At 42.9% G+C, this 19,801-nt stretch overlaps 1 protein-coding gene across 9 annotated transcripts in view; it reads left to right on the top strand.

Moving 5' to 3' along the window:
• FOXN3 (forkhead box N3) overlaps positions 1–19,801 on the top strand; it is a 469,191-nt gene that overhangs the window by 270,554 nt on the left and 178,836 nt on the right. For all 9 annotated transcript variants that reach the window (XM_030930895.1, XM_030930894.1, XM_030930896.1 and 6 more), the window contains one exon: positions 1,944–2,080. In XM_030930895.1, the coding sequence (XP_030786755.1) occupies positions 1,944–2,080 (137 nt within the window). The remainder of the gene's footprint in view (positions 1–1,943; positions 2,081–19,801) is intronic.

The following is a 19,801-nucleotide window of genomic DNA, read 5'->3' as shown; positions in this document are numbered from 1 at the left end:
TTTTTTTTTAGCGTAAGATTAAATGGTCCCACCCTGAAAGCCACCATGATGAGAACAAAAGCCATTGGGTTTCCAGAATTGAGACAATATCATTGCAGAAATGTTTGGGTCACATGTCAGCCATGGCCCTCAGTGTAGCTATTGCTGGTTTGGCGCCTTGGGTGCAAGAGATCAGAAAGGTAGGTCCCGCTGGCCCAGGGCTCCACCCGGAGCCTTTGATGGAATCACGCCAGACCCCTACTGTTGACAGGATTTGGTGGTTTGTGTTATGTTATCCAAATTCGGTAGTTACCTGTCTCCTGTCTTTCCCCCAAAACCTCTCTGCTTCTTAGCTTTTGGCTTTCTTCTGCACAACTCTTTCCCAAAGGAAAGGATGAAGGTTCCAGGGCAGATTATTGAGTGGCCCGCCTGATTTACTTGGAAAGTCTCACTGCTCCCCCTGAACTATTCTGGGTTTGAGAATGTGTGCGTGAAAGGAAAAAACACATAGGAATGTTGAATTTTCCAAAGTTGAAATCTTTCAGGTCTTTAAACATCCGGTTGGTTAAACTGAGAACACTGATGTTTGAGCATAGAGTGTCCAGCCAGACTCTGACCTGTGTCTGGGGTCAGGCCTGCACGTGGGGGTGGCTGACTAGAGTAGTCAGAGGTTCCAGCCCCAGCTGTGGCTTTGAGCAATTCCCCTATTCTCATTGCACCAGAAAGAGTTAATTCCAGTTGCACAGCTTGCTGATGTTGTTGATAATAAAGTATTTTAACGGGCTCTGTGAATAATGTTTGTAAGGAAACGACTTGGGTGAACTGATGACTGAAACACAGATTTTTTAAAACTTTAAAAAAGATTTTAGGAGTAACTTGTTTTTACAGCTCCTTCAATGGGATTTTTTTGGGTTGTCCCCTTCCCCCATGTTAGTTAAACAGCTTCTTGTTTGCTTTCTAAATGTTGGAGGACGACATCAATCTTACTGTTGGCTGAAAGCAGGAGGTGGGCACGGGTTTATGTAATTTAACTTCTTTTCTCTGCAAATCAGTAAATATTTACAAATGACCTTATCGAACAGTTTGGGTACATTCGGTCACTTGAAAGTGTGCAGCCAGAGGAGCGACTGCCTGTGGGCCTGCTGCCAGTTCCAGGGGGGCCTCAAAGGAAGGACTTAACATTTTTAAAAATAGGCTGTCCATAGACCAAACGCCTCACAGGAAGTGGGCCTCACAGGAAGCCTCCCTCTCTCCACAGAACAGTTTTAGAAAATTTGCATTTTAAAGTTTGACTTCTAAAGATTCAACTCTTAACGGCTGGAGTCGATTGCTGGGAACTGAGGAATCCAAAAAATAAATAGTGGATTCTGAATTGGGCTTACCATTGCTGCCTGAGTTCTTTTGTTTCTTAGGGAAGGTAATTACAGAATCCCATTCCAAGAGTAAATGTCATTCTTTTGTGAGTAAGTTGGAAAAAAACAAGGAGATTACTTTTCTGTTGTTATAAAATGGTCCCGATGTCATATGGTTTTAAAACATAACTAAATTTTCAGAGCAGAGATGGACTTTTGGGGGTGTCTTGGCCCTCTTTTTTTTTTCTTCCCCAAACATTAGAAATCTGACACAATTAAACTCATTTTTAGAAGAGAATGCACATGTTCTTCAACGTTGACGCTGAAAAATGAGATGCTTCTTTTTTTGGTAGTTTGCATATGAAAATTGTAATATTGTTGTATCACCATAATCTGGTAATAATATGTTCATTTTGCCTATCAAACATAATACAAATAAGATTGAAGTGCATTTTATGGAGTTCTACTGTCAGTATAATATTTATGGCTGGCAAACAGTCAACAAATGAGAAAATTTTAAAAATAAATAAGTGATAATAGCTATATATCTACTTATTGCAAAGTACTTAATAATTCTGTATTAATGCCTTTGTATTTTAATTTTCTTTGCAGAGTATTGGGAAAGGGTCGTTGTGGTGCATAGACCCAGAGTATAGACAAAATCTAATTCAGGCTTTGAAAAAGACACCTTATCACCCACACCCACACGTGTTCAATACACCTCCCACCTGTCCTCAGGCATATCAAAGGTAAGCAATTCAGACTTCTTTTTTTGGTCTACTGAAATGGCATTATTTTGGCAGAGACCTGCATGGAAATTAATTTAATAGGCCGTATGAGATTTTAAAAATAACTGCAGGTAAATGAGAAAGAAATTAAGTATTATTAGGAGGCATATCCATTGTTGTATTTCCTACAAACCTTATCGCTGCTGCAGCTTCAGAGGAATGTGCTTCCAGAAGGCTTCATAGTGGGTGAAATCATGTCTTCCTGGGTAGAAACATTTACAAAGAAAAGTTGATGGCTTTCACATCTTGGTGTTTGTCACGTTTTGTTGGGATAAAAGTACAGGAACGAGTCAAGCAGGAGACTCCATCATCCTCTCATCTGGCTGGTCTCTGCAGACGATCAGTGGAGGCTCACTCATTTGTCCCTGTTGTTGTCTTTCTCAGTCTCCATGTAGACGGTGCTCCCAGGTGACCATTTGTTGTGGTTACTTGGTCTTTGCTTCTTCAAGGAGAACAGTAGAAACAATAGAGACATTTCATCGTCTCACATGCCCATTTGTTTGAGACAGTAAGGTCATGGGTACCATTTTTACAAATATATAATTGGAAGGGAGGGTAAGTAGCCTGTCACTTTTTTAAAAAAATGTCTTAATGTTAGATTCCAAAAGAGAGCCAAATAATCAGAACCAAATTTTTAAGATTGATTTTTATCAATACATAGTGCTTGAGTTTGAAATGCATTCCTCAACTCTACAAAAAATATTTTAAAATGTATAGAAATGTTACTGTCGTAACCACCTAGTTAAGAGGAATTATCCTTGGACAGAAAGTTGAGGTTAATTAGGGATGGCATGATGTCATAGACTTCAGGGATTTTACAGTCCACTTCTTTGCAGATTCTTTTCCTAGTCTCCTGTTTGTTCTGCAGGAGGGAGCACAAAGTGATCTTCTGAAATAGCATTAATGAAGTTCTTGTGCATCTCAGTTGAGAAGCATTCCATCACAGGCCCTAGACAATCAGTCTTCAGCAAGAGACAGGGAGGAACAGCTGGGCTCTCTGAGAAGACTGCTGTATGTCTGCCTTTGCTAGGCGATTAGCGTGATGGTACCCATAGCAACTGGAGCGTCTCCATAGTAACGCGTAGCCGAGACAGGTGCAGTTGCATCACAAGGCTGTTTGTTGCCTGGCAAAAGGACAGGCCATTAGTACTTAGATATACGCTGTTGCCTTAGAAACAAATAACCCTACATAGCAACTACAGTTGGTTTGAAAGGTTTGGTGGGGGGGCGGGGGGGAAGGTTGTAGCAGCTTTTGTCTGTGTTCATAAAAATCAGTGGAAGCATACTTTATTCGAAATGACAACTTGAGGTCATATAGCTGTAGGAGAGAAAATGGGATTTTCCAAAGCAGCCCAGCCAGCATCGTAGACATGTCCAGAAGGACAGAGCCATATGCTTGATTTTCTTCTTGTGGTCATAGCCACTCCCCAAATGGAAGAGAACCAGGATTGGAGTGGAGAATTGCCGATGTACAAGGTTGGTGAAGGAGGACATGACACTAATTATTGAAATATTTCCCAGATTCTCATGTTTCTTTGTCATTCTACTCCCCCCACCCTCCAAGCTGCATGGAATACCCTTCTCTGGCTTTTCCAGTTTGCGCCTCAGAAATATTTCATCTCCCTTTGCTTCTAGGAAGTTAAGAACATAGGTGTTACTCACTGGGTCATGTGTTGGTTCATTTAGACCAGTATTTTGTTGCCAAATGTGACCCCGAGGGAAACACAGTAATTATTTAATAATTTGAAGGATTATAGAGGAGCTCTGGGGGTTGGAACAGGAATGCATATTCAGGCGAGAGGCATTCTGAGCTGGCCTTAGCTTAATGACTTCATTTGATTTTTAATATAGACATAAAAATGCAGACGAACCAGAGCTTTTGTAATGAAAATCATTTCCAAAGGAATATTTCAGACCCCGCTCCGTCACATCCAGCCTTTCTCCCCAGTTGACTGAGGGGAAAAAAAAAGAAGAGTTTCTGCCTCTGCCCATGCGGTGCTTAGATTTCACCTCCACAGAGGTCACTGGCTGTGGAGGGAGATGACAGATGAGATTCTAGTCTGCCTCTTCCATGCCTTAAGTCCAGGAGAACAAGTCACTTTCTCTTTCCTGGGGACTGTCATCCCTTCATCTGAAAGCTGAGAGTTTGCTTCAGGATCCTCTAGTGTGTGAAATTGCACTGAAGCCACTGAACACCGGGTAATTGTACAATATTTCTGTGTCTTACAGTGATGTGGCATTTGGCTCAATTCTAAGCCATCAGGCCACTTGTTGACATGACCTAGAGAAGATGGAAGTGAAACAAAGCGAGTCATTAAACAGGGACCCAAAAATGCCGAATTGACGTGCTCTGGCTGGGTCCACTGTGATGCAGGGAATCACCTGTCAGCCCCTTGCTGGATCGCTGTGAGGGGCACCTGGGAAGTGCTTGGCTTTCACGGGGCTGGTACTTAGCATGCTGAAGAAGATGGTGATTATACTAAATGGGCGGTTATTGCTAGGACTTGCAGGTGTGCTTGGCAAATGTCACTCTGAACTGAGCTGCAGGTGGCTGGAAATGCTGTGGGAAAAGTGAGGCATTTGAAAGTACTGCCCAGACCTTGCTCACATACAAATACCGTGCTAAATATTGAGATGTGTAGACTCGTGCCTCTGTTTTCTTTTTTTTTGAGACATATTCAGTACTGATGCAACCATCCTTTTTTTCTTTTTGAAACAGAATCTCGCTCTGTTGCCAGGCTGGAGTGCAGTGGCGTGATCTTGGCTCACTGAAACCTCTGCCTCCTGGGTTCAGGGGATTCTCTTGCCTCAGCCTCCTGAGTAGCTGGCACTACAGGCACGCGCCACCACACCCGGCTAATTTTTGTATTTTTAGTAGAGACAGAGTTTCACCTTGTTGGGCAGGCTGGTCTCGATCTCTTGAACTTGTGATCCACCCCTCGGCCTCCCAAAGTGCTGGGATTACAGGTGTGAGCCACCGCACCCGGCCCATGCCTCTGTTTTCTAAAGTGCCCTTTTGAATGTATAGGAGGGTGTTCTTCCACACCTGCTTTGTTGATACCAAGTTTGTGAATTGTTTTTAGTCGAAGTGCAGAGCTCAGTGTGGAGTACTTCAAACCAAGTGACTTAAACAACAGAAACGTACTGTCTCACGGTTCTGGAGGCTGGAAGTCCAAGACCAATGTGTCGGCAGGGTTGGTTCCATCCGTGGGCTGTGAGGGAGCATCTGTTCCACCCCTCTCTCCTAGCTTCTGGTGCTTTACTGGCATTTTACTGGAATGCTCTTGGCCTTCTTTGGCCTGTAGAAACATCACTCTGATTTCTGCCTTCACCTTCACTTGGCGTTCATTTTCTTGTGTGGCGTCTATGTCCAGATTTTCCCTTCTTGTAAGGACACACTGGTCATATTGGCTTAGGGGCCCATCTTTCTCCCGTAATGATTCATCTTATTTAACTGATTACATTTGCAATGGCCCTGTTCCCAAATAAGGTCACGTTCAGATGTATTGGAGGCTAAATCTTCAATGTATGAATTTTGGGGAGGCATAAACCACCCCATAGCAACCCTTTTCTTAAGTGAGACATTTTGCTGATAAAAATATGGAGAAGCAGAAAATAAGGAAATATTTATAGAACAAAATGATGGGGTTGCGGGCAGGGGTGTCAAAGGGATTCTCCTGAAGTTGCTCCCAGTTGCCAAAGCTGGGACAGTGGTGAGTAGCAAAATAAATAACATAGTGTTGGATTATAACTGGAAATATAAATACCTATCAGTCCAGACTGATAGAAATAAATGATTGAATAAATGAACAAACAAACAAGAGAAGAGACACATTTCCCATACAGAGAGTTCCAAATGCTTGATGTAGCTCTTTCTCCACTGAAAGAGGTGGGACAGAACTCTCCACTCCCTGAATGGCTGCACTTAATGACCTGCTTCTAAAGATTAGAGCCTGGAAAAGGACGTTTGGAATGGACAAACCTGGTGAACGCTGTGTCACAGGTGATGAAAATACCATCCTCAGTGATGTGATGTTGATAGCAGGTACCTCTCTTAGGACGTCATACATTTGGCACTTCAGCTTTGTGGTCTTTCTCCCCCAACACATAAGCCCAGTCTAGTCATGGGAAAAACATCAAACAATGATTTTGTCCTTCAGCCAGGGACATTCTACAAAAATAACCTGGTCCTCACTCCCCAAAGCCCCAAGGTCATCAGAAACGGAAGGTCTGAGAATCTGTTACAGACCAGAGGAGGCTAAGAAGACATGATGAGCAAATGTGTCCTGTGATGTCCTGGATGGGATCCTGCAACCGGAAAAGGACATGAGGGGAAAATTTGCAAAATATGAATTAACTGTGCAGTTTAGTTAATAGTAATAGTAGTATGCTGCATGTTTATAGCAGCACGATTCGCTGCTGCAAAGATATGGAACCAACCTAAGTGCCCATCAACCTACGAGTGGATAAGGAAAATGTGGTATATATACACCATGGAACACTACTCAGCCATAAAAAGGAACAAAATAATGTCTTTTGCAGCAGCTTGAATGGAGCTGGAGGCCATTATTCTTTTATTTTATTTTATTTTTTGAGACGGAGTCTCACTCTGTTGCCAGGCTGGAGTGCAGTGCTGCGATCTTGGCTCACTGCAACCTCTGCCGCCCACATTCAGGTGATTCTCCTGCCTCAGCCTCCCGAGTAGCTGGGATTATAGGTGCCAACCATAATGCCCGGCTAACTTTTGTAGTTTTTAGTAGAGACAGGGTTTCACCATCTTAGCCAGGCTGGTCTCGAACTCCTGACCTCGTGATCCACCTGCCTCAGCCTCCCAAAGTGCTGGGATTACAGGCGTAAGCCACTGTGCCTGGTCTGGAGGCCGTTATTCTAAGTGAAATAACTCAGGAATGGTAAACCAAATATCATATGTTCTCACTTATAAGTGGGAGCTAAACTGTGAGGAAGCAAAGGCATGAGAATGATATAATGGACTTTGAGGACTCGGGGGGTTGTGGGGTAGGTTGGGAGGGGGACGACGGATAAAAGACTATCTATGGGGTAACAGGTGCACTAAAAGCTCAGAAATCACCACTAAAGAATTTATCCATGTAACCCAAAACCATCTGTACCCCAAAAACTATTGAAATAAAAAAATAGTAGTATACCAGTATTGTGACAAATGTCTTGTTAGTAATATATGGTGTTAACATTAGGGAAAACTAAGTGAGGGGTATACAGGAGTTTTCTGCGCTATCTTTGTAACTTTTCTGTTTTTTTGTTTGTTTGTTTGTTTTGTTTTTTTTCTTAAAGCAGTCTCCAAAATGCAGACTCATTGATCAATTTTAAATATCCAAATCGTTTTTGGTAGAATGAAAAGTAAAATCACTGCATCACTGAGAGTCGCCTGACCTACTTCAGTGAAGAGCTGGTTGTGAAGGGCTCTTGCTTTTGCCTCATTCTCTGGAAGATCCGCTGAGCCACACGAGGGGTCTCTTTGTAGTTTGGATGCCACAGTTCTTGGAACGGTAGTTTTGTGAAATGACACTCCACTGGGCTTAGTAGAGTACCCGTGGCTGAGCTCGGGCTACTCAGGCACACCGAGCCACGCCAGCTTGCTTGGAGAATCTACACCTTTGCCAAGGAGACTCTGGCGTGTGGCCTTCAGAATCTAGATCTGGAAAGTGGAAGGAGGGCTGGTGTATTTCGGTTGCTTGCCCGTACCTCTTCGGAAAAGCCCATCGAGCTGTTCTAATCTTTATGTTGCCTGTGCCCCTCCTTCCTAGATACGTCATTTCTCATTAAAGAATATGCATATTTTAGTGCTTCCAATAGACATTGCCAAATTGCCTTCTGATTTTACACTCGGTTCTAATCCACATTCCCACCAACTTTTTAGGAAATTTCTATTTTTCTAACCTTTCTTAATGTCTGATAGTTAAATGAAAAGACAGTTCCCCAATGGGTGACCTTGACTTTGTGATTTTGGTACTTATAGTGGGGGTATTTAAACTTTATATCACTACATTCACACCCTATAAACAGTAGCTCTCCCCATAATAATGTTTATGACAACAGATTGTTTTTAGAGAGTGACATATATATGGGTCTTATGTAATGCCTTCTCTGCTATAGGCACCAATCCAAAGTCAGTTTCCAGAAACACATTTTAATCCTCTCTCACCATGGTTGGAGAACAGGTTTTGCATTTAATCAAACAGTGTGGTTTATGGAGAGTTTCCTGGATGATCGGTTTGCAGAGCCAGTGTTGTTTTGTGTTTCCTTGGTAATTCCAAAGAAATCCCAGCATCCTATGTGCCTTTGGCCTCCGTAATGGATTGGCCATGATTGGGTGTTAGATGGTCAGAAACTGATTGAGAGAGTTTTTTGTTCTTCAGTGAGCTTTCCTTTTTTTTTTGCTTTAAAATTTTCAATGTAAAAATAATGACATCGTAATTCTGTATTTCATGTAAAGTATTGTGGCTTAACATGTACAAAGTTAGAAAAATTCACAAGACTTGCATTTGTTGATCTAGGTCTAAAGATTTATTTTTTGGATGACTATAAAGTTTGCGGAGTTAGAATATTCAAGAAAGTTTCTTGGCTCGGTGTGGTGGCTCATGCCTGTAATCCCACACTTTGGGAGGCCAAGGTGGGCGGATCACTTGAGGTCACGAGTTCAAGACCAGCCTGGCCAACATGGTGAAACCCCGTCTCTACCAAAAAATACAAAAATTAGCTGGGTGTGGTGGCAGGCGCCTGTAATCCCAGCTACTTGGGAGGCCGAGGCAGGAGAATTGCTTGAACCTGGGAGGTAGAGGTTGCAGTGAGCCAAGATTGTGCCATTGCACTCCAGCCTGGGCAATAGAGCGAGACTCTATCTCAAAACAAACCAAACAACCAAAAGAAAGTTTCTTTTACTCTCATCTTTTTTTTTAAAATAAATTCCAGACATTTTAGCTTCTCCTTTAGCTCTGTTTCTTTTTTGCTTCTTCAGAGGAATTTAATGAGCCACAAAAAAGAAAAAAAGAAGAAAAAAAAAAACCACACACATTAATGGCAAAGATTTCGGCCTTTCTGGTACTGAGGTTCTTAACGAAAATGGCAGATTTTAGTGCTGACTCAGCAAGTTCTATTTTATCCTGCCTGCTGCTCTATTGACTTTTTTTTTTTTTTTTTTTTTGTAATTTAAATGTCTTCATAGAGTAACACTGCTAAGGGTATAGGAATTGTAAAGAGTGGTCACTGTATATTCAAATTAACAGAGTTATCAGTTGTTCTTCACCAGGTAAATAATCTTTAGCTGTCCTAGTGAGGCTGAGAATACTAGATGGGGGAATTGCATTGGGAGGAGGTAGGGAAGGTACTGAGGTGTTTAGGGAACTCATCCTTTTAGACAATTAGAAGATTAGAAAATCCTTAAAATGTTAATCTTGTTAACATAACGGTGTTAATTCCTCCACTCAGAATGCTGGATTTGCACACAGCAAGAAATAGCTTATTCATTGCTTGGATAGGATCCAATAATTTTTTAATTTATAAGACATCTTTCATTCTAGTTATTCAGAGTGTTGTGCATTTAATAGTTGGCAGAAGCACTGCAAAGCCACAGTGAAATCAGTTTTAACTTCCATTGAAGGAGTTTAATTGTTAGATTGTTGTGTCCTTCAGTCAAGCATAAAGAAAGAATGCAAGGATTTAGATTAGTTGCTTCATTATTACACTTATATTTACTTGAAAGCAACATATTTGATGGAAATCCGAAATAGTTTTTTAAATGCCCCTCATATTCAACACACTTATTTGGATAAGTTTAATTTAAAAGCGTGAGACATTATGCATTTTGAAAGATTATGTTTAAACAGCACCTTTTTGCTTGGAGTAATTTTAAAAAGAATATTAAATTTAAAAAAATCAATATGAAGCTTCATGGTGCTAAACAGGTAGAAGAGTGTGGTAAATTAATGCGGTAAAATAGATGTGGGATTGAATACCAGCGCTTTCTAAATGATAGTACTTCCAAATATAAATTACATTTTGTTAAAAACTTGGAGCGGATGAAGAATAGGAAAGGCTTAAATTGTAAGGGCACGCTCTTTAAAAAACACAGTGCTCATTTACAGTGGGAGCTGTAAAAATCCATTAGTTGGCTATAATTTTATTTTTGTATCAAATCATATTATCTTTTGACTCCCATTATATTTCCTGAGTTGATCTCATAGAATAATTTTGGTCTCAGCATTTTGCCTTCAGTATGCTGTTCATTGTACATTTAATTCTGAGTCAGTCCTGTGTTGTTTTATTTAAATGGAAAACAGTCCCTGTTATCTTTGAGCACTTTGTATCGGGGGTAGCTCATGAATATTGTGCCCAGTCATCCAGTTTCGTTCTGTTTTCACACTCACTTTGAAAGTCAAATGTTTAAGTAGCCCGGCTGATTATATCTACTTTACTCAGGTACTGAGTCAAACTCATGGCTGAGAGAGCCACTCTGAGTTACCTTTTTATCTTCTGACCTCCTGAGGTGCTCTCAGTCCCTGGTTTGTATTTTAATAGCCAAAGCGTTAGAAGTTCTTTAAATCTACTACAGATAAATTTCCATTGACCTAACTCCTGAGATGATGGATACCAAAGAAGCTCTGTGTTTTCAATACCTTATGAGAAGGAAGTTGCAATGTTGATGGGTCCAGTAGGGGCCTGGAGTCTTTGCAGATTTGCTTGGTGTGAGTATTTGCTTCTTGGGATAGCCAGCCAAGGATTCCTGAGCACAGCGACACCTTAGGCATTGTTAGAGGGGGAAGTGTCTGCAAAGTGGGGCTGACCTGCGTTCTGCATATTTGTCAAACCCCTCGCCTTCCCAGAGGAGGAGAAATTGATCCTCATGTTAGAAATATGAAAGAACTGTCAAAAGTGCATGAAGTCAACCATGTACAGTGTGAAACAACAGGCAGGACTTTGTCTTGTAGAAGCGTAAAAATGGCAAATTTTTCATCAATAATAGAAAATAAAAACCTGCTACCAGCACATCTAAGATGGTCTCATAGAATAGAATATTTTTTTTTTTTTTTTTTGAGATGGAGTCTCGCTCTGCCGCCCAGCCTGGAGTGCTGTGGCCGGATCTCAGCTCGCTGCAAGCTCCGCCTCCCGGGTTCACGCCATTCTCCTGCCTCAGCCTCCCGAGTAGCTGGGACTACAGGCGCCCGCCACCTCGCCCGGCTAATTTTTTTGTATTTTTTAGTAGAGACGGGGTTTCACCGTGTTAGCCAGGATGGTCTCGATCTCCTGACCTCGTGATCCGCCCGTCTCGGCCTCCCAAAGTGCTGGGATTACAGGCTTGAGCCGCTGCGCCCGGCCCATAGAATATTTTTGATCTCAGCATTTTATCTTCTCCAAGTTGTGGTCACACTAAATACTTCCAGATGTTCTAGATTAACTAAGGAGGGAGATTAAGAAGTAGAGGTGCAGTAGAATTAGATCGAAAGTGGAACCCATCATTCATAAAAGATTTGAAGAGCATAGAATGGGGGATTGATAAGGACGGTGATCAGGTTGGCAGGGGCATCCACGTGTTACTGTTGAAGAACTGGGAACGTGTAACCCGGGAAGAGCACCTTCAGAAGGTTAGCGTGCCAGCCATGCGCACCATCATGGACTTGATGGATCGAATTATAGAAAGAAGGATTTGGGCTCAAGACAGAACAGCATCTGACAATGTGCCAGATACGTAACCGAAGCTGGGTAGATGCTTGAGTTGATGGGTGGATGGACAGATGAAGGGGATGAAGGTAGAATGAGCTACCCCCAGTGATGCCAGTCGAGGCTAGACAACCAGCTGCCAGGGTCATCCCAAAATTTAACTCTTACTGGAGAACTGCAGGGTTATCCCTTCCAGCTCTTGAGATGTTGTTTCTAAGTCTATTGAGTTGCCGTGCCAGTCGAGGGCTATCCCTCTGTAACATGGTGTTTGTAGTTTATAAGGGAGAAATTAAACATGAGGAAATAGATGCATAGCTTTGTTAGCCAGCAATGAGAGGTCAGGCTCTTCTCTTGAAATTAAGTGCAGATTTCAAGACCATGATGAGACTAATTCAGTTACTCTTCGTTCTGTGTCATCCAGCTTTTTGATTCATGCCCTACAATTACCTCCCTTGTTTTAGTGACACTTCTTTGCATTTCCTTCCGTGTGAATAAAATGATCACGGCAGTGTTTTGCCAAGCAGAAGATCATTTCCAAAAGCTGTCCATCAAATCATCCCGACCTCCCCCCTATTGTTTATCCACTGAATTAATGAGAATAACACCCACCCTTTGCACAAATCTCCGTGGAAGAGCCAAACTGGTGTCCTTGTTTTGTGGAAGCACATGTTCTTGGCCAGAGTCTCTGATCACATTCATAACCTTTTGTTTTTCTTATATAAGGTTCGTGTTGCATTATTTGTCAAAGCATCTCTGAGACTCTGCCATGGATGTGAGAGGTACGGAAAGAGCGTGGGAAGCATCAGAGATTTCACATTAATTCCTAACTTCTGCTGATTTTTAAATCATCTGGAGAAAACCTCCATAAACCATTGAGACACATTAAAAAAAATCCTTATCTTCTCAGATTGAGTTGCTTAATCACCGTAGTCCAAGTTGAGACATGTTTCCTGTGTATTTAGTTTTAAATGGAAAGTTTTGGTCAAAGTCTGTTTATGAGCTGCTTATTCCAATGTATGTCTCTCTAACACACATTAGTTCCCCCCTTCCCTCAGAACACACGCGCCAACCAGTTTGGCAAGGAGAAAAATGAACAGGAAAAAACACATTCGGAGGGGACAAAACATTAGCAAATTTTAGTAGCTTTTTCTACCTCCTTCCCCTGCACCCCCCTTCCGTCTTCTCTTTCCTCTCTCTTTCCCTTTGCAGTTGTGGGGCTTCTGAATGAAAGCTTTTTGTTTGTTTGTTTTAACTGTAAGGAGAGCAGAGTTTCTTAAGATTCTTCTGAACTGGAAATTGCCCCACCCCCACCCTCCTATTCTTTTTTTTTCTACTGATGAGAAACACTTCGAGAGATTTCTCGGCATTTCAAGCTTCCCAGCAGGGTCCCGCATGGGAGGTGGGGGTTCTGGCCTGGCTTTGGTGCAGTCACCAGCCCCCAGGCCTCCAGCCCAGGCTTAGCTTCACCTGCATTTGCAGGGGAGTGGCCCCGAGTTGGTGCTGCAGATGGACGTAGCAGCTGTGTCACCCTCAGGAGGAAGAGGCCAGTCTGAGGAAACAGTGAGGAAGCAGAGAAACGAAAAATATCCCACAGTCTGAAGCTCTCAAGCCGTGACTCTGGCTTACCCGCCAGCCCGATCCTGCCCGCAGTAGACCAGGAGTCAGAAACTCTGTCCTGGGCCTGTCTCCCACCAGCTTTAGTGCCTCTGGGAGGTTCTGCCTCCCCAGCATGGGAAAGAGCAGAGAACCACACACTTGCCCTGGCGCAGGCGGGGACTGGAGGGTCTCCATGCTTCCTCCCAGCTCCTGCAGGTTGGCCACTGTCGCAGCAGGCCCACAGCTGATCTCAGTCTTAGAAAGAGGCTCAGGTTAGAGCCTCACCTGGGCCACTCGCTAGCTGTGTGACCTTGGACATGTTACCTGAAGCCTCTGGTCTCCGAGCCTCACAATGAGTTTTGTTACTCATTGTGGCATAAGAATACTTGTCTTAGGCCGGGCACAGTGGCTCACACCTGTAATCCCAGCACTTTGTGAGGCCGAGGCGGGCAAATCACCTGAGGTCAGGGGTTTGAGACCAGCCTGGCTAACATGGCAAAACCTCGTCTCTACTAAAAATAACAAAAATTAGCTGGGCGTGGTGGCGGGCACCTGTAATCCCAGCAGCTCACCCAGGAGGCGGAGGTTGCAGTGAGCCTAGATTGCACCATTGCACTCCAGCCTGGGCAACAGGAGTGAAACTCTGTCTCAAAAACAAACAAACAAAAAGAACACTTGTCTTAAATGAGTGCTTTAGGGATTAAGTAAAATGATGTACCACATGCCTAGCCCTTGTCCTGGCCCAGGGAAGGTCAATGAATTCCTCACCATTGCCACTGTCTTTTGATAATTGCATAGTCTTGTTTCTGCAAACGCTGCATACTAATTTTTTTTTTTTTTTTTTTTTTTTGAGACAGAGTTTTGCCCTTTCACCTAGGCTGGAGTGAAGTGGTACGATCTTGGCTCAGTGCAACCTCCTCCACGCCTCCCTGCCCACCCCCAGGTTCAAGTGATTCTTCTCCCTCAGCCTCCTGAGTAGCTGGGATTACAGGCACCTGCCACCACACCCGACTAATTTCTGTATTTTTAGTAGAGCTGGGGGTTTCACCATGTTGGCCAGGCTGGTCTTGAACTCCTGACCTCAGGTGATCTACCCATCTCAGCCTCCCAAAGTGCTGGGATTATAGGCGTCAGCCCCCGTGCCCAGCTGGGATTACAGGCATGAGCCACTGCACCCGGATGCATACCAGTTTGGCCCTTGTATATATGGTTTTGTATTGTAAGGAATCTTTTTACACTTTATGTTCTGTGCTTTCCCCTAGATTTAAGATCTGTGAAAACCAGGACCCTTTGCACGTTCTCCCTGTGATATAAACTTCACATGTAGGTGTTATTCAAAATATATTATTTATCAATGATTTATCTTAGAATGCATAGCATAGCTTATGAGAGTAGTGCAGAATATTTTCCTTTAGTTGCCCTGGGATGCCAGAAATCATTGGCTACCCTCCTCCCCTTTACAGTCACAAGTCCAGACATTTGGAGGGGGAGGGAGAAGCTGGACTCTATATCTCTTCTCTTTAAAGACAATTTAGCAGTTTTGCAGTGTTGGTGTTTCTGACCTTCCATCTACTTCCCCTTCTGTCTGCCAAGGTCTGGGTGTCCCTCTGGGTATGCATGAGGCCAGACTGTTTGGACCTGGTCATTCTTGAAGCCTAAGAGACCCATCAGGCTGCCCTGGGATAGAAAAGTTATAAATTCCAGGCTGTTGACTCCAAGGCACCAAATATTGTCACAGGTGGAAACATTTTGCAGCTGCCATAGAAAATGCAAATGTGGCTGGGCACGGTGGCTCACGCCTGTAATCCCAGAACTTTGGGAGGCTGAGGCGGACGGATCACCTGAGGTCAGGAGTTCAAGACCAGCCTGGCCAACATGGCAAAACCCCATCTCTACTAAAAATACAAAAATTAGCTGGGCTTGGTGGCACGTGCCTGTAATTCCAGCTACTCAGGAGGCTGAGGCAGGAGAATTGCTTGAACCCAGGAGGCAGAGGTTGCAGTGAGCCAAGATTGTACCGCTGTACTCTAGCCTGGCAACAGAGCAAGACTCCATCTCAAAAAAAAAAAAAAAAAAAAAAAAGCAAATATGCTGAAGGTGGTGCAGGCCAGGAATTGCTCCAGCTTTGTCTCCTTCATTATTCCTTTGAAAAGAAGCCTCCCTCTGCTCCTCTCTACATTTCTGTGGAACTGGCACTTGAAAGGTAAGGCGCCTGAGCTCTCCCTACCCCAATCATAATGGGAAAAGTTTTCGCCCCAGGCCAGCCCAAACACTCAATTGTGTTCTTTCTCTACCAGATACATAATCCGTGTTTAAATCTCTTGGCAGTCACTCATTAGTTTTTTTCCCCTACATTCTTTTCTTCTTTGATGAGAACAAAGCCGGGCTCCTCCCAGCTCCCAATCTTTCTTTTCTCTCCCAGGAAATCTCCCTGTCGCACTTTGATCCCTTAGGAAGAAAGTCACCCAAATGCTGTCCTTCTCTACCTGCTAAAAGAGGAAGATCTCAATTCTTTGTACTTCCAAATAAGTGTTCAGAACTCACAAATCTGTGGTGCCAGAGGCCCTGATTTTTCTGGAGGCATTCTGGCGGCATGCCATGGCCGGACTACCTAAGGACCCCTCTCTGGGACACCTCCCCCTCCCTGATTTGTAATGGACTGTTCTTGAGAAAGGAAGGATTGGACATATGGTAACTCGGAATTTTATTCTTATTAAAGCCCTTTGAAGTTCTCTCTAACACCACCGCTTCTTACCCTCACCCCTTAGATGTAGCATGTTCCATCATCAGAGTTGTTGAAGTTAAAGTTATAGGAAAACCAACCCGAGTTTCTCTAATACAACTCTTTGATGTAGAGTAAAACAAAAATCTATTTCCATCTGATATTCTAGGCTTCTAAGAAATGAACTATGAAAGTAAGCTCTTTAGCGCTATAGGATTGTAAAGAATTTTAGATTTATTTTATTCCATCTGCTTTGCACTCCAAACCATTCTGGATTTTGATTGAGAGGCAGAAAATCAAGCATTTATTGGGCACCTACTGTGTGTCAGACTTGGTATACAGACAGCATGTGAGAGGCCGTCATGTGCCCATAAAGAGCAGGTCACACAGCTTGCAGATGACTGAGCTGGGACCTGAGCCGGCCTGATCTGACTGTTCTGACCCCAGAGCCTGAGTTGTTCTCAAGGTAATTTGCCACCTTGTGGTCACTGTCTTCTACAGAAACATTCCATGAGCTTTGGAAAGGAAGAATGACATGTCACTTGTGAAAAAGGAATTTAAGGTTTGTAGCATAGTGAGAGTAAGAGAGATGGGAGGTGAGAGTTCCTGCCATTGGAACCTGGGAATGGTGAGGGAACAATAACAATTAGAGGGAAAGTCATGGAAATTGATGGGGAAGGCGTGCAGAGGAAGCAGAGAGGATTTTGTGTGGACCGATGGATGGATGGATGGATGGAAGCAAGCACCATTAGGAAGATGGGGAGGGGGTGACTAAGGATCATGAATGTGTGTGTGTGTGTGTGTGTGTGTGTATGTGTGTGTGTGTAAGGATCACTTCTGTTTTAGACAACGTAGAAAAGCGAATGTAGGGTGGGGAGAAAATCACATAGTAATATTTTAGGGATTATTTATACTGTTTGTTTAATAAGAAAAAAAGAAAGTCAAACCTCACCATATTATAAAGCTTTCTTGTCCATCAATTCTTCTTAGAGCAAATGAGGGTTTTCTCTTGTTTTGTTCCTCTTAAATTCTCAGTCATTTTGGGAATAAATGTCTATACTTCAGCTATCTTTCTAATCATTTCTTATATGTGATTTTTTTTTACATGTCTGTAGGGAGAACTGACAAGGGCTCTCACCATCTTTTGAATTTAGATTTTTTTAAAAAAATTATTGTTCTGCCGGGCACGGTGGCTCACACCTGCAATCCCAGCACTTTGGGAGGCCGAGACGGGCGGATCACGAGGTCAGGAGATCGAGACCATCCTGGCTAATACAGTGAAACCCCATCTCTACTAAAAATACACACACACACAAAAATAGCTGGGCATGGTGGCAGGCGCCTGTAGTCCCAGCTACTTGGGAGGCTGAGGCAGGAGAATGGCATGAACCCAGGAGGCGGAGTTTGCAGTGAGCCGAGATCGTGCCACTGCACTCCAGCCTGGGCGACAGAGCGAGACTCCGTCTCAAAAAAAAAAAAAAAAAAAAGTAAAATTATTGTTGTAAGAGCAATATATATTTTGTTAACATTCTTTAAAAATAAAAATCTCTCTAACCACTGTCCTGAATCGCCATTATTGTACACGGTAAATATTTGTGAAATAAAAATGAATAGCTATCATTAGCATCCTTTTATTTGATATTGAAGTCATAAAATGGATTGAAGACACAGGGTTAATTTTATTTTGTTAAGGAATAAGCAGTGAAGATTCTTCCAAAAATGCCTGGCTGATTTGTGGGTGACCCAAGTGTATAAAAATTAAGCTCTAAATAATTATCAAAATACTGTTTTTAAATAGCATGTTTGCTGAGGCAAGACTGAGATTGTAGGAATGATAAGCCCTGTTGGTCATTTTGGCTGTGCCCAGTTCAATGGACCACTTGTGGCAAAACGCTACATGTGAGGATGTTTCCAATAATCTAAGCAGGTGCAGGAATGATACTCAGTTTGAGAGACTCAGCTGAAAGTAATGTGCTGGACCACTGAGTTGTTTTACAATTAGTCTTGGAAAACTTGGGGAGTTTTTGGTCCTTCTGTACTCTCAGCTTTATTGAAATATAATTGATGAATAAAAATTGTGGATATTTAAGGTGTACAGTGTGATGTTGTGTTATACACATTATAAATGATTACCACAAACTAACATATCTATTACCTCATATAGTTACCATTTGTGTGTGTGTGTGTGTGTGTGTGTGTGTGTGATGAGAATAGTTAAGATCTACTCTTTTTCACGTCTGTAATCCCAGCACTTTGGGAGGCTGAGGCGCGTGGATCATGGGGTCAGGAGTTCAAGACCAGCCTGGCCAAGATGGTGAAACCCTGTCTCTACTAAAAATACAAAAATTAGCTGGGTGTGGTGGCGCACACCTGTAATCCCAGCTACTCGAGAGGCTGAGGCAGGGAATTGCTTGAACCTGGGAGGCAGAGGTTGCAGTGAGCTGAGATCACGCCATTGAACTCTAGCCTGGGTGACAGTAAGATTCCATCTCAAAAAAAAAAGAAAAAAAAAACAACTCTTACTAGTAAATTTAAAGTATAAAATACAGTATTATTACCTGTAGTCACTGTGCTGTAAATTAGGTCTCCAGGGCTTTTTATTTTATTTTATTTTATTTTATTTCATTTCATTTATGATGAAATTTTGTTCTCTCGCCCAGGCTGGAGTGCAGTGGCGTGATCTTGGCTCACTGCAATCTCCACCTCCCAGGTTCAAGCCATTCTCCTGCCCCAGCCTCTTAAATAGCTTGGACTACAGGTGCACAGCATCACACTTGACTAATTTTTGTGTTTTTAGTAGAGACAGGGTTTTGCTATGTTGGCCAGGCTCATCTAAAACTCCTGACCTCAGGTGATCCACCCGCCTCATCCTCCCAAAGTGCTGGGATTACAGGCGTGAGCCACTGCACCCAGCCAGCTTACTCATTTTATAACTGCAAGCTTTTACCCTTTGATCAACATCATCTCATTTCCCCCAGCCCGCCTCACCCTGCAACCCCAACCCCTGGTAACCGCCCTTCTACTCTCTTTCTGTGAGTTTGCCTTTTTAGATTCCGTATATAAGTGAGATCACGTGCTATTAGTGTTTCTGTGTCTGGCTTGTTTCATGTAGCATGATGTCCTCTAGGTGCATCCATGTTGTCAGAAATGGCAGGATTTCCTTCTTTTCTAAGGCCAAATAACAGTCCTTTGTGTATATGTATATACCACATTTTCTTCATTCATCTGTCAGTGGACACTTACATTGTTTCCATATTTTGGCTATTGTGAATAATGCACAATATTGAGAAATTGAGAGTGTCATGCAGATGCAGATCTCTTTGAAATAGTGATTTTATTTCCTTTGGCTATATATCCAGAAGTGGAATTGCTGGATCTTATGGTAGTTCTGTTTTTCTTCTCTCTTTATCTTTTTTTTTTTTTTTTTTTAATCGTCTCTCTGTGTCACCCAGGCTGGAGTGCAGTTGGCGCCATCTCGGCTCACTGCAACCTCTGTCTCCCGGATCAAGCGATTCTCGAGCCTCAGCCTCCCAGTGAGCTGGGATTACAGGCAGGCACCACCACGCCTGGCTAATTTTTTTTGTATTTTTAGTGGAGATGGGGTTTCACCATGTTGGCCAGGTTTCACCATGTTGGCCGGGCTGGTCTCGAACTCCCGACCTCAGATGATC

Source organism: Rhinopithecus roxellana, chromosome 5 (assembly GCF_007565055.1).
Source record: "Rhinopithecus roxellana isolate Shanxi Qingling chromosome 5, ASM756505v1, whole genome shotgun sequence".
NCBI classification, from domain to species: domain Eukaryota; kingdom Metazoa; phylum Chordata; class Mammalia; order Primates; family Cercopithecidae; genus Rhinopithecus; species Rhinopithecus roxellana.
The sequence above is the reverse complement of the archived record's forward strand: the minus strand, read 5'-3'. Positions and strand labels throughout refer to the sequence as shown.